At 46.1% G+C, this 21,895-nt stretch overlaps 3 protein-coding genes across 5 annotated transcripts in view; 1 reads left to right on the top strand and 2 right to left on the bottom strand.

Annotated features, from left to right (window-relative positions):
- Positions 1–2,506: 2,506 nt before the first annotated feature.
- Positions 2,507–4,009, bottom strand: LOC109322582 (Ig-like V-type domain-containing protein FAM187A). Its single transcript, XM_019553625.1, has one exon. It carries the CDS (start codon positions 3,756–3,758, stop codon positions 2,520–2,522), a length of 1,239 nt encoding a protein of 412 aa, XP_019409170.1. The 5' UTR covers positions 3,759–4,009; the 3' UTR covers positions 2,507–2,519.
- A 3,408-nt stretch (positions 4,010–7,417) lies between these two features.
- CCDC103 (coiled-coil domain containing 103) lies at positions 7,418–12,693 on the bottom strand. Of its 3 annotated transcripts, none has more exons than XM_019554582.1 (4): positions 12,677–12,693; positions 10,771–10,922; positions 9,534–9,666; positions 7,418–8,575 (listed from the first exon to the last, which is right to left on the bottom strand). In XM_019554582.1, exons 2-4 carry the CDS (start codon positions 10,911–10,913, stop codon positions 8,075–8,077), a joined length of 777 nt encoding a protein of 258 aa, XP_019410127.1. In that variant the 5' UTR covers positions 10,914–10,922; positions 12,677–12,693; the 3' UTR covers positions 7,418–8,074. The 3 variants fall into 3 exon arrangements, with proteins under 3 accessions (XP_019410127.1, XP_019410126.1, XP_019410125.1); XM_019554581.1 differs by lacking the exon at positions 12,677–12,693 and adding an exon at positions 12,630–12,651; XM_019554580.1 differs by lacking the exon at positions 12,677–12,693 and having other exon boundaries at positions 10,771–11,425.
- A 445-nt stretch (positions 12,694–13,138) lies between these two features.
- EFTUD2 (elongation factor Tu GTP binding domain containing 2) overlaps positions 13,139–21,895 on the top strand; it is a 31,646-nt gene continuing 22,889 nt past the window's right edge. Inside the window, exons 1-6 of the mRNA XM_019554292.1 lie at positions 13,139–13,348; positions 14,495–14,660; positions 15,294–15,372; positions 20,393–20,468; positions 21,459–21,524; positions 21,793–21,828. Of these exons, the coding sequence (XP_019409837.1) occupies positions 13,244–13,348; positions 14,495–14,660; positions 15,294–15,372; positions 20,393–20,468; positions 21,459–21,524; positions 21,793–21,828 (528 nt within the window). The 5' untranslated portion in view covers positions 13,139–13,243. The remainder of the gene's footprint in view (positions 13,349–14,494; positions 14,661–15,293; positions 15,373–20,392; positions 20,469–21,458; positions 21,525–21,792; positions 21,829–21,895) is intronic.

Below are 21,895 nucleotides of genomic sequence, written 5' to 3'. Positions count from 1 at the left end.
GTGAAAATCACTGGACATAGGAGGAGAGTGAGAGCACAACAGCCCTGCCATGGGCAGCAAACTGCCTGAACAGACCTGTCAGACACATATCAGAGATGTGGGGATTTACCCATGGCTGCAGTGGCAGCTGGGCCAGCACCCAGGGCACCCAATGCCCAGCCAGATGAATTGTGCTATCTTACACCCTAGACAATGGCCTAGATGGAAAGATTCAACCACAACAAAAGTCCTTCTGGCAGCTGATAGCTCATAATCCAGGTGTCGAGCTTGCCTCTGCAGTTTCTCCCCCTGCTTCCTCCCCATCACCTCCTACAAAGGACAGTAGCCTGAAAACTACCCAAGATAGAGTGCCACAACTCATGGCCACCAACTGCTTCTTCCTTTCCTTGAGTCACCTCAGGCTACAGTCCAAAGGGTTTACACCCTGTTCCCAGGGTGAACCTCCTCTTCCCAATGCCTCAGCTTTCCAATCACAGCTAGGGTGGTGTATTGTGCTGCTGGCTATTCATACCCTGACCTCCATTACCAGAGCTTACCTTTGCAGGGGCTGCACTGCAGTGCCAAAGGCTGCGCCTTTCAGCTTCTGGGCCTGGAAGCAATCTGAGATAGAGGACCACCCTGAAGCTCATCACATACTTCTTCTTTTCCATGGAGCTTCAGTGCTGGGGTACCAGGTCCCTCTGCACAAAGATGTAACGTCATGTGTCAGGCAGAACCCCTCTGCACCGAGTCCCTAGAGGCTATGAGGCTTGCACAGCACCAAGATGGCAGCCTCAGCTTCTTAGCTCATGTTTTTAGCTCTGGGAGGGTTGCAGGTCCTCTGCAATAGTAGCTGTCAATGCTCTCTGCCTCAGCCCTTACAGAGGAAGGAGGGACGGGACTGTTCTCTGGGGCAGGGTTTAAAGGGGATGGGGAAGGTGCCAGCGGACACAAGTATAGACAAGGCCACTTGCCATTGCCTCAGCTCCCCTGGGCTTTATCTGTGTGCTAAAGCAGGTGAAAGTTGCACTGCTCTGCCTCTGCCAAATGACATTAGCCAGTGTGCTAACCACAGCCCTTTAAAACTCATGAAGGTGCCACCCAAAAGGCTGACACAGAGCCTCCTCCTCACATGAGCCACCAGAAAATCTCTTGGAAGGCCCCTGGACTGCTACACAGACACCCACTGGTGGTTTAAAAAAAGGTTCAAGGGAAGTCTATGATAGAGGATGTGTTTAACTAAATATATAGAGATATAAATATATTTTAATTAAAAAAAATGTTCCTTGGATAGGGTGACTCAGAATGCACTGCACACTCCAAAAAAAGAAGGAAGTGGCCCGGGGCTCTAGGCAGAGTGGGTTTTCTCAGCACCCAGCCCATAGGAGCTGGGAGAGGCAAGGCACTTCACCTTGTTTCATTCCACTCCTGGGAGAGGTCTGAGTTAAAAATTGTCCCTATAATGTACCTAGGAACTTGGGGGATGAATGTGGGGTGGGGGGAACCAGCCAATGGTAGCATCTTATGAACAGAGGCAACTGAATAGCATAGCATGGAAGAGGAGCTTGCAAGCAGGTGTTCTAAAGAAAGGCTGAATTGATCGGCTGCTGGATAAGGCCAGACTTTCCAAGGGCCCAGTGTCTTTCCTCCTTTTTCTGTGGAGCTGCCAAACTCAGCCCTACTGCATACACCAGGGTAAGTGCATGGCCTTTCAGAACAGCCAATTGGCACTTTCACTCCTAAGCCTGCCCCTATGTGCCTCAGCATCCAAACCTTATAAACAGAGATGTGAATCAATGCTGGTTTAGGATTTTCAGCTGAAACCTCCCCCCACCCATGTCACCCCACCCCAGAAAGAAGATTCACTGCAAACCTGTGCTGATATTGGAGAAACCTGTGCTACTATCAGTGACTTGTTTCAGCTGCAAAAACACCTCAATAAAAAAAAGAAACAATGGACAGGTTTTGTTTTGAAATAGGTTTCTTTTTTTTTTTAATTAAAAAAACTTAAAAGGGAAAAAATAAAGTTTAATTTTAAGTTGATCCCAAACTGATATTTCTCAGTTTTTTCAGTAAAGCAGATTTGGGGGGGGTTGGGGGGATCTGATTATTTGTTCAGCTGTAAGAAACCTACTAATATGATATTTAGTTATTCTGGAAAAGTGCTTTAAGACCCCTGACCAGAACACACAATGTAAATGTAAAGTATTGTTTGAGAAATGAATAAGCAGCAAGGCTTGCCCAAAGTCAGGGGATAAGCAGGGCCTAGACCAGGACTCCTTATTCACAGACTCTGTCCCCAACAAGCTATGGCAGTAATATTCTGAATGCAATTATCTTTCCAGTTCAGCTCCCTCTTTTTCATGCTCCACAATGAAAGGAAACAAGCAAGCATGTACCGGTAGCTTTTTGCTTGTCATTATTTCTAACAGGCATTAGGAAAATTCTCAACAGCCCAAGGGAAAAGATTCCAAATGAGCATAACAAGTGGATGAGATAAATAATTCCCTTGGCCTGTGGCCAAGCACTTATTCAAAAGGCTACCCCACAAAAGTGCCTCTGAACGCATAAAAGCAGCAGCGGCCAAGATGGATGCCAATGAAAACTATGGTGATAAAGACATAACTTGTGAGGATGGCCTTGATGGCGTGTCTTGTCTCAGGATCGTTAAGCGTCCGCTTGCGCTGACTTTGAAACCCCACAGAGAGCCGGAAACCAGCAATCATTTGACTCTCTCGCCAGCAGTAATAAGTGCCCCTGTCATTCAGCTGGGCAAATCGAATGTGCAGGTGATTGCCATGGTCAATGAAGACCCTCATGCTCTTGTTGACTCCCTTGAGGAAGTGGGTACGGTACAGTGGAGCTAAGTCTTTGTCCCAAGCCACTGCATGCTCTGGCCTGGCTCCAGGGCATGAGATAATCAGACTGCTTCCTATCTGCTGCTTGTGGAACTGAATGGGAACTTTGGGCACCCAGGGTTTTTCACCCAGCTTTGCAATAAGGTTGGCAATGGCAAGCACTCCTTCCTTGGGGGCTTTTTTCTTTGGACAAGGTGTCATGCAACTTCGGATGATGACCTCAGGCTTCCTGAGCTGAATGGTGCTGTGGAGGCGCCTGGGGACAGATCTTGAACCACAGGACACGACATCTGCCAAGGTGGTACGGTACCTGGGGTTGAGGTAGGTGCTGTTCATGTAGCAGAGACCAATTCTCCGTTGCTCACCTCGTACCCCGCAGCGGTCACATTTGGTCCAGTCCCAAAAGGTGGTGAACAGGCTGAACAGCTTTTCAATGTGATCCTTTTGTGGGTGCTGACCTATGTCTTTGAAGGCCACAGTGATGTACTTGGATGGCTGCACATCCACGTCATAGCCGTAGTAAAAGTCCCCTTGCTTTGTGCCGCAGAGATAGTGGCCCGAATCCTCTACTTGGGCCTGAAAGACAATGAGACTAAACATCCTAATGCTGAAACGCTTCAGTATGTCACTACCCACCCGGATGTGGCCTGAGTCCACAACCATAGTGCCATCAAAGTCTGTTAAAACCTTGGTCTCCCGGCTGCCTGGGCTGTTCTGGAAGTACCACACAACTGAGGTGATCTCTTCTGGCTTGCAGTTGCAAGGGAGCTCAAAACTCATGTCAGCCAAATAGGCAGCATTGTCAAACATCAGGAAGGCTGGACAGGGTGTTTTCTTGAATATGTCTTCCTTCTCCATAATTGCAAAAGCATGGAGAAAGTCTATCATCCAAAGAAGAAAGGTCATTCCAACCAGCCTCATGGTCACCAGTCAGACTAGACTGTCTCCAAGGAGTATAAGTCAAACTGGCATCCACATCCAACAGTAAGTAACTGTTGTGAGATCCTTATTGATCTCCTAGTCACCAAGGTTAACAGTAGGATGTTGGTGGTGGGTTAGGGAGTGCTTTATGAAAATAGAGTTTGTAGGTAAGTTTTTAACAATAGAATCTCCCCTCTGCACTAGTTGGTAGATGGGAGAGGTTGAACAGGAGTCATCAGAAATATGTCAGCTCAGCCTAATAATCGCTGGGGAGGCTACTGTAAGAAATCAGTCTATTGTGTCAAAGACTGCACTGAAAGGTCAAGGCTTTCCATTGGGGCCTCAGAGACATTCATTCTAGAACCTTTCCCTTTCTTCCTCACGTCTGTTCTAGAACACGAGTGCAGCGCTGAGACGGTCAGATTCAGAATACGCACAGCCCTATTCAGCTCTGAACATGCTGCAGACAATAACCACATAGCTTCACTGAAACACAGCTGCCCCTGGGGCTGGAGGCCATGACCAGGTAAATTTATGCATACATAGCACAACAGTGAGAAGAACGAAATTCTGACCCAAATGCAGATGGGAACAACAGTGCAGTGCATGGTGCAGAGGCCTCCACTGTTTAAGGTTTGCCCAAAGGACTTGAGCAGTAGCTGCAGAGAATTGCTCTTGGAGAGACAAATGGGGAGAGGGACCCACACTCTCTGCATCTCACCCTGTGCGTCTAGGGACTTTAAACCTAATATTTAGGCCATGTCAGCTTCCCAAACGGTTGGTCTAGGGTGCTGGATTCCATTGATATAAGGAAGTCTTGAGATGCCTCCAGCTCTTCAAATAACATAGTAGATCTTTTTGGCCACATCACCTTCTCCTCAAGAGTTCTCAGCTTAGTGGTAGGATTATGAGTCCATAAGGCTGGCACAGGAGATCTTGGTTCTATTCCCTGCTCTGACACTGACCCACTGCATAACTTTGGGCAAATCTCTGGCCCTGATTCCCTTCTTGCCCTTTTCCTATTGTTGAGAATATTATCAAAAATGAATTTTAAATGAATGCGTGAGTGAGTGAATGAATATGGTTTCAAGCATACCCAGTCTACTGAGAAAGCAGCTTTGAGAACAGGAAGATAAGAAGAATAAATAAACCATCTACAAGAAGATAAGAACAAAAGCAGACTCCCTGTCTCAGAAGGTTATAAAACAAGCAATTCCTTACCATCCATCCTTCTGCATACCTAAGCCATGATGTATGTAACCAAAAGACTGAGTTTTGATGAAGTCAACTCAGCAACTCAACTCAACAGCAATAATGTGATTGGCTTAGTAGGTTGTCAGAGGCACCATAGCAGTGTGTCTAGATAAAAAGGCAGTGAAGACCAGGCCCCAGCCACGTTGTATCCCATCCACATCAACTCGGGAGAAAATTACTGGCGTCCCTCCCATAAGATCATTGTGTCTAGAGGCACCGCGATTGTCCATCATGACTGAACCTGAGCACCAGTGGATTGGCCTGTGTGTGTGAGTATGAACGGTTTTAGATAAAGCATTGCTTTTCCCCATTGGTCTTTCATCCAACACTATCTACCTTGTAAGTTCTTTGGGGCAGAGCCTGTTTCTCAGTACAGTGATTAATACAGTGGATCCTGCTTTTGGTTGTATTCAAGTAATACCTTACATGTGATTGTAACAGAATGTAGGAATGCTATCTAGACATATAAACATGGGGTTATCTCCATCTTATCTGTTGCCCCTTGAGTAGATGTTCAGGGACAGAACTAAACTGGTTGCCTCTGTCTCATTCCTGTCAATGCAGGACTGGATTGAATCCTGGGCTGCTCCTATCCTCTCCCTATGTGAATATGCTCTGATCTTTCTCAGAGGAAGACTACATCTGACTTCTGCTGAGTCATTCTATCTGCTTTTAATGTCAGATTGTTTTCAGTTCCTGTTAGATAGGAGGTTCTTCTTCACTTCCTGTCCTATGCATTGCTTGCTGTGCTTGTTCAAACCCATGGTACTCTACCCTTCTGCAGCCCCTAGGATTTGCACAGTAACCTCAGGTGTATATTCCATGGAAAAGCAGTATTTTGTAGCTTTGCAAAAATAATTCCAGAAAGCTCCAAATGTACCACCAGCATCAATGCATTCCCAGGTAGCCTAACTTAAAATAAAGCAGCGTGTGTAGAACCCAGAGATCCTGAGGGACTGTACAAGAACAAACCTCTATGTGTATCATGTAAAAAAAGGAGAAAATATGTAAGGGGAAGAGACTTCAGATTCAAGCTTCTAAGATGAAAGACTTTCATTCTGATATGTTGAGAAGCCCTCTGTTCATTTCAGCCAAATAACCTCTCTTTAACCCAGCATTTCCCAAAACATGCCCAGTGTCTCCCATGGGTTGCTGAAGATTTGCCAGGAGGCACAGAACAGACCTCTTAGCTGCACTCCAGATCTCAGCTTTCATTAAAAAAACAAGTCCCTATCTGCTATGATTGCAAAAAATCCCTTCAAACCATGACCCTAGTGCAACAAGATTATCCATCAATTAGCAGAGGCTCTGAGGTGTGAACTGCAAGATTCATTTCAAGGAAGCCAACACTAATGCCTCTGAGGAGCCTTCAGATGTCCATATGGTTAACTACTTCACTGCTCATCAAACCTGTGGGAAGGGAGGAAGGATCTTTAGGAGGAGACATATCTGCATTTCCAGGAGGGAGGTCACAGGATTAGCCACAAGGTATACATGGGCATGTGCATGGAGATGTACACCCGAAGGCAGGTAGTTAGTTAACAACACCTGGTGAGGCTTGCAGGAGGATGTGATTTGTTTTACTTTACTATTGGGGGAGGACAGGACTCATCTTTCCAGAGCTGGGTATAATCTGACAGCTATTGATTATGTTTGAATGGCCTTTCAGGATAAAGACCCAGAAGGACAGAATTTGTACTCTGTGAGTTTCATCCAGTTTAATTACACAAACTTCATGGCTTAGTCTTTTTTGTGACCTACACATGGTTTTACTTCTGACGCCTAGGGCTGAGAAACATCCAGTTTCCCATCTCTGTTTCCCTCTGCATCACTCCCTAAACCTAATTCTCCTTTCAAAGGCAGTGGCCAGAGTTCTACCTTGCCACCCATGATTATCTTCACTCCAATGCAATCTGCTTTCTCGTTCATGTCCCGATCCTTCTGCATCCCCACTGCTAGCCAGTCTGCAGCTTTCTACACTTCAGTTCCCGTCTGTCCAGACTCACTTCCTCTAATAATCTAAATAAAATGCTAATTAGGGTGGAGTGGCCTGCAGCAAGGTCATGTCTTGGAGATTATTGCTAATCTTTGGTGCATGACCATGTCACCTCAAGATCTGCACTGTAATAATTCTGGATCTGTTCAAGAAAGTGATCACTCAACTCATTCCCAAATTTTAAACTCATGGAGGCTTGTACATGAACATCTTCCAAATGTAGCTCTGTTTAAACATGGCAATATAACTGATTGTTTCTCAAAAATGCCCTCTAGGCAAGAAATATATAGAAGGGCAGATTTGGTTAGCCTATAAGGTGCAAATCTACCCTGTCTCCTATCTGACTTCAACTTAACATGGCTAAATGTCTCTCTGCTCAGGGAACATATACACAAAGAACAAAAAGAGGTGAGGAATTGATTTTGATTTTATTTTTTACCCTACTAATACCAGAAAGACTCCCTTGGAGCTTTGTCCTCAGATAATCTGCTGATTATTACCTATTTATAGCAAGGATTCCTTTCTGTGCATGGCACTTTCCCAATTCCTGCAATACCATTCTTTCTGTAACTAACATTTATTTGTACTGGGGAAAGCAACTAAGCTAGGTACTAAGACAGATACAGAGAGGATTAGATCGGCAACACTCTACAGAGAGGAACTCAGGGTATGTCTACACCAGGTCCCTTGCATGTTCAGGGAAGGGTACCCCCAAGCATTCCCTACCCCACACAGACCCACTCACATGCACTGGCCACAGAAATGCGGTAGTGCAGCTGCTTGGAGATGTCTACTCACATGGCCACTCTCAAGACCTTGGTCTTTGGGGTGCTTGACAATGGCTGCGTGGAAATCCCTTAAAGCAGCTTCACCATTGTGTTTCCAGGCCCAGTGAATGTAAGTAACAGGTGGGTGGACTGTATTTGGAACCATTCCTCTTTGGACATGCCAGGGACAAGGTGTCATGTACCCTAAGAGTCCTGTGATCTTTGATCGGAGAGCAGAGCTGAAGGATCCCTACTCTGGACTCTGCTCCCACACACCCTTGCAGTGAGCCTGTGCTCCTTCACATGACTTGATAACATTTCATCAGCTCCATCAACCTCCTCTCATCTGCCTCCTTCCCCAGGCCACACCCCTGGACATGCATTTCCCTCTCAGCTTCTCTTGGTTCTTCCCCTAGAACTTCTGATCCTGCCTTGGCTTTGCCAGCAGAAAGCCCATGAGTGCTACAATTTCTGTTCATGCTCTTCAGTTTCTCAAACAAGTCCATACTGCTCTCCTTTTCCACCTGGCTCAGGAGATCCACATTGAGCCCAAAGCGCTTAGTCTCTGAAAGGCTCTGTAAGATCTGCAGGGTAGCTTCTCTGTCTTCACCACAGACATTCTCTGCCAACACCCTGAGGAACTCACCCAGGAGGCCAAAGCCGAGATCCGCTTGAAAGATTCTGCCCAAGCCTGTGCCTCCGAGCTGCAGTAGGAACTGGTATTTTTCTTGCCCACTTTTTAAGCATCTGCGCCAATCTCTGTAGAATTCTGCAGAGGTTTCAGGTAATCGGTCCAACCCCTGGAAAGAAAAGACCAACAGCGATAAGTGAGCAGCAGGCTTCTCCTGTTTCCTTTCCTTTCTACTTCTGAAATCCCTCTCATTAGTCTGTATACACTAATGACTGTCTGAATGCACGTGTGTGTAAGGAGGTATGGGATCCTAAGTAAACTGGCAAAACTCCCATTGACTTCAATGGGGCTGGGATTTCATTCCAAGGAAAGAATGGATGGTGGTCACACAGAACACTGAATAGTCACAGGGAGAAAGGTAAAATAGTACTATGGCTCAGAAACCAGTGAAGAGACAGCAAACAAAGTTCAGGAGTAAAAGGCTAGTTTTCACCCTGACAATGAGGGAACAGAGGCAGAGACAGGATGTAGGACTAAATGGAGATCTGATCTACTCAAGAGATTCCAATATTTGGGATTTGTTTAGGGTTTGTTCACCTATGGAACTGCTTTTTCTTCTGAGTGGTCTTTCCTCAGGTTGGGGGAGGCCTGCTTTTTCAAATCCTCATTCTGCACAACCTAACATCCATTGCTTTATCTACTGAATGGCTTCTGGTCTGTTTTGAATTTCACACACTATCTTGTTCTGCAATAACTTTCAGATGTCGACAAACCAATAGTGATGGGAAGATGTAGGGTTGGAAGGGACGTTGTAGATCTTCTAGTCTGACCCCCTGCCCTGGGCAGCAGAGAAAACTGGGCTCAAATTACCCCAGCCAGGTAAATGTTGAGCCTCCTCTTAAACACCCCCAGGGTAGGAACCATCACCACTTCCCTTGGAAGTTTGTTCCAGGTCCTAGCCAGCCTGACTGTGAAGTAGTGACTTCTAATGTCTAGTTTAAACCTATTCTCTAGCAACCTATAGCCGTTATTCCTTGCTACTCCAGGAGGCGCTCGGGGGAACAAGGTCTCTCCCAAACCCCGCTGGTACCCCTCCAGCAAGTTTATAGATGGGTTTTTTTCCTCACCTGGGCTATTTCCACCTCGCTGTTCTGCTGGCACTTAGCTTGGGTTGCACAGGAATTCCACAGTAGATTTTTCTTTTTTCCAAATTTATCCTTTTTCTCCAGGGGCTTCAGGTGTGATGCCCGCACAATATCCCTGTAAGCAAAATCCTGTGAGAGCAAATACCCTCCACTTCAACACCAATGCAGTCCTGCAGGGAAAGGAGGTTCACTGGGCCCTGCAAGGGAAGGGATTGTGGCCAGGCCCCAACCCAACTCTAGGGTGGTGGTAACCTGGCCCCAAGGGGGTGGAAGAGGGTGGCCCAGCTTCAATAATCCAAAAACAGGGTGGGAGGAGAGGGGTGCTCTAACCAGCTGCACAGGGCTTGAGGTTTTGGCAGCGGGGAGGATGGCTGTATTAATGTTCACTGCTCCCCCACCATCACATTTCTGGATCTGTGGGGAGCCCCATGGGCCAAATGAATTGGCTCCATGGGCCACTATTAGCCTGTGGGCCAGAGGTTGAACACCCCAATCTAGAAATAAATGTTTTTCCAGCCAAATGATATTAGTTAAGGGTATGGTTTTTGTTCTCTCAGTTTTCTAGCAGATGCAGTTAAATGAAAATATAGATGTCTTACACCAAAATATAGCCTGTACTAGTTCCCAAATCAAACTAATACAAGCTGTTTTTATACCAGTATAACTACATCCATATTAGAGGGGTTTGCCACTTATGCTGGCAATGTGTGTAAGGTCTGTGCTGTGAAGCCCAGTTCCATTTATGAGAAATGTTATAGTATGGATGCTAAGTAAACCTTTCCTTTCTTTTTAATTCCATTCATCTTTGTTTTTAACACATCTTGTTTTCATTCAGATTCCTAGGGTCTGAGTAATTTCCGTACAGAGAGGAAAATCTCACAACTTTTCTGAGAAGCTGAAGGATAGAACTTCTGGAGTTACACATCCCTTACCCAGCAAGCTGGCCTAGACAAAGAGCTCCTATTACAAGGAACTGTGTTGCCATTGAGTTTTGGCTGAAATACATGGAGCTGGTCACATATACACTCCTCATTGCTTCAGACACTCTCACAGATTCAGTCCTTCTCAGCCAGGAGGGAGGATATGACAATACAACTTCTGAGCAGAAAGTGTCACTACATGACACTCGGTAATACAAACTTTCATCCTGATGAAAGAAACACTGGATTGTTGTATTCCCAACTCCAGACTCGCCATATGAAACAAGTTGCCTGCAAACCTAAATTCTTCATAGGACGCCACCTTCTGGTGAACAGCTCGGAATTTGGCATCATTTTCTCTCCGGTACTTTTCATCAGCAGCAACAGCAGCCTGTAGTTCTCTCTCCAAAGCACAGAAATCTATTGCTCCAGATTTGTCCATGATGATAACCTGAGAGCAAAACATAATTAATAGCATGCACAGATCAAACAATTATACCAGTTTACTGTGACTCATGCTGAACCAACATAACTATTTCATCTGTCCACTCCAGTATCAGTGTAACTTTACACCTGTTTCATTCAGTTTAATTCTATTTATGCTGGGATGAGAATTAACAGATGAAGCGGTTATAAGTGGTAAGTCCCTTTATATACTATTTTAATATAGTGTATAACTGCATCTCTGATTTAGTTACTTTATAATGTCTGGCCTGTACGCTGGATCCAGCCCATCAAACTGTTCCATCTGGCTTGCTGGTAGTCCAGCAGGCTACCAGATGTTGGCAGTATAGCTAGGAGGTGTGGCATGCACACAGGCCTTGCTTGCCTCATGCTCATCCCTGGACCCATGCTGTCACCAGCCCCCAAACCAACTTGCCTCATCCCCTGCAATACACACTGTTGGCTCTGCAGATCCAGCCCCAAGAGACCTTAGGGCCTAAATCTGGCCTAAGGTGCAGGGTGAGTTTGACACCGCTTATCTACAAGGTGAAATTCTACCCTGCCTTCTGAGTGACTTCAGACTAACATGACTAATGACCTCTATCTGTCCACAAGCCAGAGTTACTTGGGGTGCATGAGCACCATGCAAGGAGAATATTCCTTGCTCTTTCACATCCTGTTCATTACTTGAACTCTTGTTAGACTCGCTGCAAGTATCTAGGTATTAGAGGTGCACCAATACATTTGTCCCATATTGGATCAGCACCAATATAAGGCAAATTGAGTGTATTGGCTTTTTTTGGCTGATATGGCCAATAAATGCCCGGTGCATGCACAAAGTTGTAGCACAGCATGCAGGCAGCAAGGAGTGCAGCCTGGCAGCGTGAAGAGTAGACAGGTCTGGCTGGTAAATCTATTGTGGGGGTGTGGGGGGGCAGATCGAGGCCCCTGTGGTGAGGGAGGGAGTGGGGCTAGGGCAGAGGCAGGCTGTGCCCAGCAGAGGCGGGGTGCAGGACTGAGCCACGCCCAGGGAAAGGGGTTGGCTCCTGCTGCTGCGTGCACCCCCAGGGGAGACATGGGGGGGGGTGCCCCTGGATCCGCGCGCAGGCCAAGGACAGGCTGCCACTGCGGGCTGGGGCTGAGGCAACACTGCGCTCTTCCCAGGTAGTGGGGGCCGGGGCGGGGCAGGGCAGGGCTGGGCCGGGCTGTACTTGGGGTGGGTGGCGGCAGTGCTGGGAGGGGAGGTTGGGAGGGCTATGGCAAATTTTGGGGTGGCTGAAGCCCCACCCCTAGCCCCACTGCCCACCCTGAGCACAGCCCAGCCCAGCCCCCCTGCCTGGAAGAGCTCAGTACACCCCTGGACTCAGCCTGCCCTAGCCCTGCACGCATATCTGGGGGCATACGCCCCCCACTGCTCCCCCAGGAGTATGCACAGTGGTGGTAGCCACACACCCCTCTCCCCAAATGAGCCACTCATGACTCCGTCCTGGGGCCCCCAGCCCCACTCCCTCCCTCAGCACGGGGGCCTCAATCTGCACCCTCCACGGACCTTAACAGACTTATCAGCGGGACGCTGCTCTCCACACTGCCCAGCTGCACATCAGCAATCGGATCAGTATCGGCTGATACAGCTTGTTAAAAATCGGCCATTGATATTGGCCCAAAAAAATTTCTATCAGTGCACCCCTGTTAATTATACAGTGAATAATCAAACCCCAGTCTGAAATGATGACTGAAATTGGGCCCAAATGTCCAGGGCACTTGTGTTCAAGCTCAGCTGAGATAAGTCTCAGAAGAAGACAAAAACTGCCTTTTACTGGCTTAGACCATAGGTCCATCTTGTCCAGTCTCCTGTGTCACGCAGCACTTCGGACCCTGAGGTGCTCCCCACTCCCCGGGCCCAATTCTGCCCCCAGGGCTGTCCCGGACACCTGGCTCTCCGCCTCACCTCGCGTCTCCGTAGCAACAGCGGGACGCGCCGCCGAGGCCCCTTCCAGTCGGGGCTGCCCCACCCAGCGCCTGCTCGGAACCAAGACACTTCTCCCCTCAAAACTCAGCCCGGTCGCTCCCCACCCAGCCCCCGAGCTCTTCCCACTGCAGCTGCCTGGTGGAGGGGCACTGAAGTGACCAGCCCCTCAGGCGGGCGGCTTAGCCAACCCCCACGCGGGAAGGGGGTCCTTCGACGCTAAAGTCGCAGCGACGGTGGCGCGCGGGAGGGCAGGCGTGCGGCAGTGAAGACGGGTGCGTGTCGGGGATCCGTCTCGGGAGGGGAAGAGGAGGAGAAGAAGAAGAAGAAGAAGACCGGCCTCGTTTTCGCCCCGCGGCGCCATGGACACGGACCTGTACGATGAGTTCGGCAACTACATCGGGCCCGAGCTCGACTCGGACGACGACGACGACGAGCTGGGCCGGGAGGCCAAGGACCTGGACGAGGTGCGGTCCTTTCCCGCGGGGGACAGGAGGCTGCCGGGGGACGGGGCCGTCTAGACTCTCTCCCGTCCTCTTCGTTCGAGGGAAACTGGCTTTTGCAGGCAAAGGTCCAACCTGCAAGGGGTTGCTTGGGCCCCCCTGCCCCACACACTGGGGGGCTGGGGCATGCGGGTAGGAGGCAGCAGGTCAGGAGTGAGGGGTCAGGACTGGCTACTGATGTTTACAAGTTGGTTCTGGTGCAAAAAAGGTTGAGAACCGCTGCACTAGATCAGATGGATAGTGGGGGAGAGAGAGCGAGTTTTCATGAGCTGACGCTTGCTTCACTGATGAAGTGAGCATGAAAGCTTGCACATGCTCACTCTTTCTTTATGTGCATGTGTGTGCATCTTAGTTACTCCCTAAAGGAGCATATCGGCCTTGCTTCCTGATGTAATGGAGAGACAGAAGTAGTGTTTATAACCCTAGAGCAAAGGTGTGGTCAATTGGACATGTTGCGTGGTGAAAGGGGCTGCACCTGATGACCCAGAACAATGTTCCTAATGGTGTGGTGGTTCAGTGTTGTTTACAGGCACATGAAAAATAGTCACCAGTTTACCACTCAGATTCTTATACAGTTAGTTTCATGCACTGTATTTTGCAACTGTGCTTTGATGTGGAGGGTAGCCTGGCTTGCTGCTTGCTTGGCAAAACTTTGGTAGCCTGTGTACATGTACAGAAGGCAACATCTTGTGGTAGCATAGAATCGCAAGGTTGGGAGGGACTTCAGGGCACCTTCTGGTCCAACCACCTGCATGAATGTAGGAATGATGCTCCTAAATCAGTCCCATCCAGTGAATTTAGCAGTCGCCTCTGGAATGGATTTAAGGTGTGGAAAATGGCCGTCAAAAATTGGGGGAGATTGTCAGCACTCCTGTCTGGACCTGTTTCTGATCTGTGCTAGAGATATTCAGTCCCAGAGCAGGTCCCAATCTTGGTGTAAGTCAGTATGGCTTCCACCTGTGGTCATGATTTGATATGTGACCAAAAGCGTTTTTCTATCCTAAAATGGGGTTCAGAATACAAACCTTAGAAGGGGTTTTGTGGATTTTAACATCTAAAAAGCGCTTTGAGATTGTTGGGTGTATAAAGTATTTCTGTTGTCGGTTTCAGCTTGATGATGATGACGATGATGACGATATGGGAGACCATGATGAAGATCACCCTGGAATGGAGGTGGTACTGCATGAGGATAAGAAATATTATCCCACTGCAGAAGAGGTCTATGGGCCTGAGGTAGAGACTATAGTGCAGGAAGAAGATACACAGCCTCTCACTGGTAAGTAATTATGGTCAGTAAATCAGATCAGGAAAGGTTTCTGTTGGCAATCATGGAAGGAAGAAAGGCTCTGAAATCCTGCTGGTGGTGGTATTACTTGCATCTTCTCAGACGGTCTGTTTTGTCTTTGGCACTTTAATAGAAATTCTACTAAGTATTAACAGAGAAGAATTTAATTAATAAATTAAAAGAACCAAATCTCTTCTTAAAGGAAAAAAAGTGATAATGGAAATTGAATTGAGCCTGCAAATGAGCTAAATATTTGGCTGCTTACCAGTTTTAATTTGCCTTTATAAAAATTCTTTTCAACCTCCGAACTCCCAAGACTCTTTCCACTTTGTTAAAGATGCCCACAGGCATCTCTGCACTGTCGCAAATGCCAGAGGAGTTATGTTGTGAGATGTGCAGAGCACACACTAACTGTGGCTGAAAAGATCTTAAAAGAAGGCAAATGAAAATCTGTTTCAGTTGCGTCTGATCTTCCCCAAATAAAGCAGATAAAGTGGTGTCATCAACCTTAAATATCACTTTTTCTGGTCTAGCAATGTGCTTAGTATTGTCTCTGTTAATGTCTCCAAACATCAGCATTTTAAGAACATTTTTTTTCACTGTAAAATTTTATTTTGCTTTCAGAGCCAATAATTAAACCTGTGAAAACCAAAAAATTCTCCCTGATGGAGCAGACATTACCTGTCACTGTATATGAGATGGAGTGAGTACTGTATAGTTTTTTGGCTTTGTTTTTTAAGTGCACATCTGGTTTAGCTCTCCTGTATTTTTTTGCTCTTTCACTTTCCACCCAGGTTTGCCACTGGAGGGAAGGAAAGTCAGGGTGTGTGGGGGTTACTTTGAGGAGAAAGCTGCTGCAAATTGAAGGTGCAGTCAATGTGCCTTTTAGTAGTATTGGAATCCTATTAATGTAACTGCCAAGGCAGTAACTTTCTGGTTATGTTTCTGTTCTCTACACAGGTTGCTCCTTAGTCATCTTGTTCTCACTCTTTCTTTCTTTCTTTCTTTCTTTCTTTCTTTCTTTCTTTCTTTCTTTCTTTTTATGCTGTACAGATTGATCTTGTGCCCCTATTAGGCATGTTTTCAGCTTTCTCATGACTTTTCTTTGAACTCTTCTCATGTTTTTAATATCATTCTTGAAGTGCATACATCAGCACAGGACACACTACCCTCACAATGCTTTGTAAAGTTACTGGTAAATACTAGAGGTGCATTATCAGTGAATTTACTGGTAAATTCTATTCCCCATAAACAAATCCGGGGCTCACATGCCCCCTGTGTGTCCCCTGGCGGTGCGCACAGTGGTGGGGAGCCGTTCCCCGCCCCCCCCCCCGGCCAAGATGCCTGCAGGGTCTCATTCACTGCCCTGGCTGGGCAACACCTGCCCCATCCCACTCCATCCCTTACCATGGGGAGCTTTGATCTGTCCCACCACCCCACCTCCCTTTCCTTTCCCCACGCAGACTTACTGGCCAGATGCTGCTCGCTACGCTGCCGGACTGCATTCCTGTAAATCATCTATCGGATCAGTATCAGCCAATATGACTGGTTAATAATCGGCTATCAGTATCAGCCAAAAACATCTGTATCGGTTCATCCCTAGTAAATACAGGGGGAACGTAGCTTCTACTTGAAATTTATTAGTTATGCATCTAAGGATTATGCTGAGTGCATCTACACATCACCCTGTGACAATGTAGCAAAGTTCTATGTCACTGTATGGCGTGCTATGGCGACGTAGCAATCACGCAGGTCTACATGTGATCGCTAGCTACGTTAATGTAGCGGGAAAATTTAAGTATGCGACGTAACAGGGAAATTTAACAGCTCATATGGGAGGTTACCACACTACATTTCAGTACCTCCTTAAGGAAGTACAATGCAGTAACAACGTCGCTGTATGGCGATGTGTAGACGCAGCCACTGATGCTTTTAGCTATCACCCTGGGCTCTCAAAGTCAACTGCTTATCCATCACAATCCCCCAGTCACTTTCCCAGGAGAGAGTTCGCCAGATGGCTTGTACTCTTTGTTCCTAGATGTCCTAGATGTCTGTGACTTTGCATTGGCTGTATTAAACAAATATTGTTTCTTTGAGCCCAGCATGTCAGGAGCTCAGATTGCCCTAAATCAATTGCCTGTCCACGTTGTTACTTGCCTCTCCCCAGATCCTTTTGTCATCTGTAAACTTTTACAGGAATGAGTTTATATTTTCTTCCTGCTCATAGATACAAATCTTACATATGGCATGAACATGCGTAACACTTGGCATGGTTTAAATGTGGTTTAAACCTGTTAAACCATTCCAGGCAGATTTAAACAGGCTTAAAAGTGTACTTGGAAAATAAAGTGCTATTTTAAACCAATTCACTGTGAACTAGTTCAGTGTTATGTATGGACACCAGGCATTCGGTGACATGGATTTGGTCAGTCCTCAAGGTGTTTCATTGTTCCTCACCCTCTCCTCTCTACCGCTGCTGTATGTGGCAGCTCTGGTACACTGCCAGATCTCTACTGCCCCTTTTTACCTTTTTTCCCCATGCAACTTAAGCATGCGTTTCTGTGCAGGATGCATGGCTCGCGTTTCTGTGCAGGATGCATGGCTCTGAGTTCTTGATTCAGTCCATGATATGCTATTTCTACTGTTCCTGCTTTTCCATCTCCTTATAAGGTTTCAGAGTACTGAGATCCTTGCAGCAGACTTCCTCCATTTGGGGCAGTCCTGGGTGATTGTCTCCCACAAGTTGATGTTGATGTTGTATTTTTTCAAGTTGGTCTTGATGACATTCTTGAAGCGCTTTTTCTGTCCTCCTCTTGAGCATATGCCTTGACTGAGCTGGGAAAATAAAACTTGTTTCAGGAGTCTGAAGTCAGACATCTGGCTGATGTGGCTGGCCCAGCAAGCCTGATGGCAAATGATCATTGCCTTGATGCTTGTGGCGTTTGCTTGTGAGAAGATACTAATGTTGAGGTGTCTGTTTTCCACTGGATTCAAAGGATCTTCTGTAGGCAGCGTTGATGGTACTTTTCCAACAAATTGAAATGTCTCCTGTACATTGTCCACATCCTCAGCTCTGTACAGTAAGGTAGGGATCACAGCTGTTTCATAAGCCATGACTTGGTTTCTGATGTTGTGATCTTGAAACACCCATTTCCTCAGGCATCCAAAAACTGCACTTGCACATTTGATGCAATGTTGGATTTCTTCATCAAGGTCAACATTCTGTGAGAGATGGCTTCCAAGTTATAGGAAGTACTCAGTGTTCTCCAGAGTTTCACCGTGGATCTGAATCGGAGGAGCTGGGGACTGCTCATTAAGAGCTTGTTGATGGAGGACCTTAGTCTTCTGAATGTTAAGCATCATTCCCATTTTCCCATATGTCTTGGTAAAGATGTTGACAATTGCCGAAGGTCTACTTCCGAATTGAGCGCGCACTAGAGCATCATCAGCGTACTGGAACTTAGTAATTGAGGTTGGAGTGATTTTGGTTTTGACTTGGAGTCAGCTGAGATTAAACGGCTTACCATCCTTCGGTAGGTTAGCTCCACTCTGACTGGAAGCTTGTTGGTGGTCAGATGTAGCATCATAGTAAGGAATATCAAAAAGAGTGTTGGAATGATGATGTAGCCTTGCTCAACTCCCATCTTAACCTCGAAGGGATCTGTGATAGATCCATTAGTGAGAACCGCTGCTCACATTCCATCACAGAGCCAACAAAGAATGTTGATGAATTGCAGTGGGCATCCATACTTTGGAAGGATCCTCCACAGCACTTCTCAACGACAGAGTCGAAGTCTTTCATGAGGTCAAAGAAAGCCATGTAGAGAGGTTTATGTTGTTCACTGCTCACCGGCTGCAGGAAAAATGCCACGAAGACCATGTCAGTTGTGCCACTTGATGTCCAAAACCCACACTGAGATTCCAGGAAAAGCTCTTCAGCAAGTGGAAGGAGACAGTTCAGGAGGTTTCTTGCAGTGATCTTTCCTGTGGTGGACACCAAGGCGAACTTCTGTAATTTCCACATTCAGACTTATCTCCTTTCTTGAAGATGGTTACAATCATGATATCCCTGAGGTCATCTGGGATCCCAAATCCTTAAGATGAGGGCATGGAGCTGTGATGTAAGCTCCTCTCCCCCCTGCTTGAAGATTTTAGCAGGGATTCCATCAACTCCAAATGTCTTGTCACTCTTCATCTGCTTGATGGCTTTCCTTACCTCAGCAAGGGCTGGAGAGATTCTGAGATCATTTCTGACTGGGTATTGCAGGATGGAGTTGAGGGGACTCTTATGAACAACAGTCTTGATCAAGAAGGTTTCAAAATGGTCCTTCCAGCAGGCATTGATGGCGCTCCTTTCCTTGATCAGGTTTCCTCCATCCTTAGGTGTCAAGGGGGTTAATCCCTGAGTACTCAGATTATTGATGGCTTTCTGTGGCATTGAAAAAACCACACACATTGTCGATGTCAGTAAGATGTTGAATCTTCTTTGCCTTGTCTTCTCACTATCTGTTCTTCATATCGTTGGGCCCCTGTGGACCTCTGCCTTTGCTTTTTGGTAATTCAGTTTCTTTTGCTTAGAGTTAGTGTCATTCTGCCAAGCACGAAAGGCCTTGCACTTACAGTTGATCAGCTCTCGGATCTCCTGGTCATTCTCATCAAACCAGTCTTGATGTTTCCTGATAGAGAATCCAAGTGCCTCTTTGCAGGTGCTGATGATGGTAGATTTGAAGGTACCCCAAGCACTGTCGACATTCATCTCTTGTTGATTGAAATTCACCAGTTTTTCATTGAGGCAGTAGTGTAAGAGGTCTTGCTTGTTTGGGTCCTTGAGTTGTTCAACTCTAGATAATGATACCCAGTCAAACGGCTTATAGAATTAAGCAAAATATTATGTCTATATTATCTTTATCAGTTGAACTCTTAATTTTGTAAACAAATGATGCTGTGACTAGACTTATGTTCCATATACCTGTGTTGATTGGAATCAGTTATGTAATCCTCTTTTAATTATTTGGTCATCAAACTTTGTATCAACTATTCCATTATTTTTCTGAGGGCTGATGTTAGGCTGTCAGGTCTATAACTACTGAGGTCAACTTGTTTACTGTTTTAGAATATTGGCACCAGTTTAGTTTTCTTCCTGTCCTTGAGAGCTTCCCCATTAAGATTTACTAAAAGTAGTTTTAATTGTCCAGAGCACTCCTGCTCTTTTAAAACTGTTGGATGCAATGTATTCACAAATGCTGATTTAAAAATAACTAATTTCAGTAGCAGCTATTGCTGAGTGAAAAGGGTATCATTGTCATGTGCTATAAATATGCAACAGGGAAACAGACTAATTTGAAATACTTCTTATTGAGCAATTAGTTTTCCTTCATTATTGACAATTCTGCCTTGCCCCTCTCTTCATAATAAATATAGTTGGTCCAGTCTGTGTGCCTCAGTTTCCATATTCTTAAAGTGAGATGATTTTCCTGCCCAACAGGGAGCTGGAAGAAGGAAAAAATGTTGAAGCACTTACTGGAACTGCCTCTCCCTTCCTGAGACTGGCCTTAGCCTAGGCAGTCCTGCATTTGGGACAGTAGCTGGCTCTCCTGTTGAGGAACCTTTCAAGTTAGGGACATTGGGTGAAGGGTACAACTAAAGTATCAGCTGCTACTTGGGCATCTGGTAATAAGGGCAGAATGGAAGCGGGTAACTCTTTTTGTTTCTTGTTTCTTCAGTTTCCTGGCAGATCTGATGGACAACTCGGAGCTGATTCGCAATGTGACTTTGTGTGGGCACCTCCACCATGGCAAGGTAAACCAAAGCTGAGTCTCTGCCTGACAGAAGTTGGAGCAGTTTCTATGTTAATGAATCAGCTACTTTTTTTTTGGAAGGATGACAGCTGTCTTTTACTGTAACGCATTTTGCTAAGAGTGCCTATTTATCCAGCTCACTACCTCACAGTGATTAGCAAGCAAGCCTCATTCAGTCTCCCATTGATGAAGCTAGTAAACCAGAAACCAATTTCCATGTTAATCTTTTTGTTTTCCAGCTGGTGTTTGCTGGTACATAACCCTTTGGGTTAAGTAGGGAAGTGTACATCCATCAGCTTTGAAAGTGTTTGGAAGCACTTATTAGTAAGGACCTGGATTAACTTAATGAAAGGAGGAGAGAGTCCCATTACCATTACCACCTTAAAGTTTTTTCCACAAGCATGCCTGTCCCCCCACCCCCACCCTGCCCCCAGAATTCTTATTCTGCTGCGGGAGGGTATTAGCTATGACAGTCTCCCTCTCCTCCCACCACCCCTGTTCTCTTTCTAACACACCCATTTCACCTTTCTCCTCATCCTAATTTTAAAAAAATCCACAGATGTAGCCAGCAAAGCTGAAGCACTGCTACACCATGTGCTTGTACGTTGTGTCCCCAGCCTATATGCTCCACCTTTTGTGTGCTTTATTTTGGAGCCTGCTGGAGCTCAGATTCTCTTACCTATGAAGGTGAATTAACCACCAAAGGAGGGGCCCCATTGTGATTCTGTCTTTTTGTGGCACAGTCATCTGTCAGCTTCTTACCTTAATGCTCTCACAGTTGTAGTTTCTTGAGGGAGAAACTTGCGGAAAGATACTATTTGCTAACATGCAGCTAGCTTTGTACCTTTTGGTCCAGTTCAGTGGAAATAGAATCCCACCAGTTCTGTTCCATGCTGCTTCAGGTAGAGGTACAGGATATTTAATGGTACATCTGTCTTTGGTTTTTAAACATAAGGTCACTTTGCTTTCTTTTGCTTTCTATGACTTTCAGACTTGTTTTGTGGATTGCTTGATAGAGCAGACGCACCCAGAAATAAGGAAGCGCTATGATCAGGATGTAAGTATACTTTTAGTTTGTTCTAAGCCTTTTTTGTGATAGGACAGAGGTGGTGTTCATGCTTACATGGACAAAGAGATCACTGCATAGAGGTTAGAGGGGGCTCTGGTAGTTAGACAGACATTTGGGTTTTATTTCTACTCTTCTCATTTACTTGCTATGTTAATCACATGTCAGTAGTCATCATTTTGTGCCTCAGACTTCAATATGTTCAGTTTAAATGTCCTGTTTAGTGATCTGTCCTGAGGATTGTGCTCTCTTTTTGCAGCTTTGCTACACTGATATACTGTTCACCGAGCAAGAGGTAAGTCCTCCTTGTAAAATGGGCAGTTATTATGACAAGCTGCCTTCTGCCTACAGAAAGTCATGGA

Source organism: Crocodylus porosus, unplaced genomic scaffold (assembly GCF_001723895.1).
Source record: "Crocodylus porosus isolate Cpor-Errol unplaced genomic scaffold, CroPor_comp1, whole genome shotgun sequence".
In the NCBI taxonomy this organism is placed as follows: Eukaryota; Metazoa; Chordata; order Crocodylia; family Crocodylidae; genus Crocodylus; species Crocodylus porosus.
Note: the sequence above shows the minus strand (reverse complement) of the source record. Positions and strands in the feature narration are given on the sequence as shown.

Coding starts and splice junctions, on each gene's coding strand:
- LOC109322582 (XM_019553625.1), bottom strand. CDS start 3,758: ATGAGGCTGGTTGGAATGACCTTTCTTCTTTGGATGATAGACTTTCTC.
- CCDC103 (XM_019554580.1), bottom strand. CDS start 10,949: ATGCTATTAATTATGTTTTGCTCTCAGGTTATCATCATGGACAAATCT. Junction 9,667..10,770: donor GCGTCCTATGAAGAATTTAG/GTTTGCAGGCAA, acceptor TTTTGCTTACAG/GGATATTGTGCGGGCATCAC. Junction 8,576..9,533: donor GCGAGGTGGAAATAGCCCAG/GTGAGGAAAAAA, acceptor TTTTCTTTCCAG/GGGTTGGACCGATTACCTGA.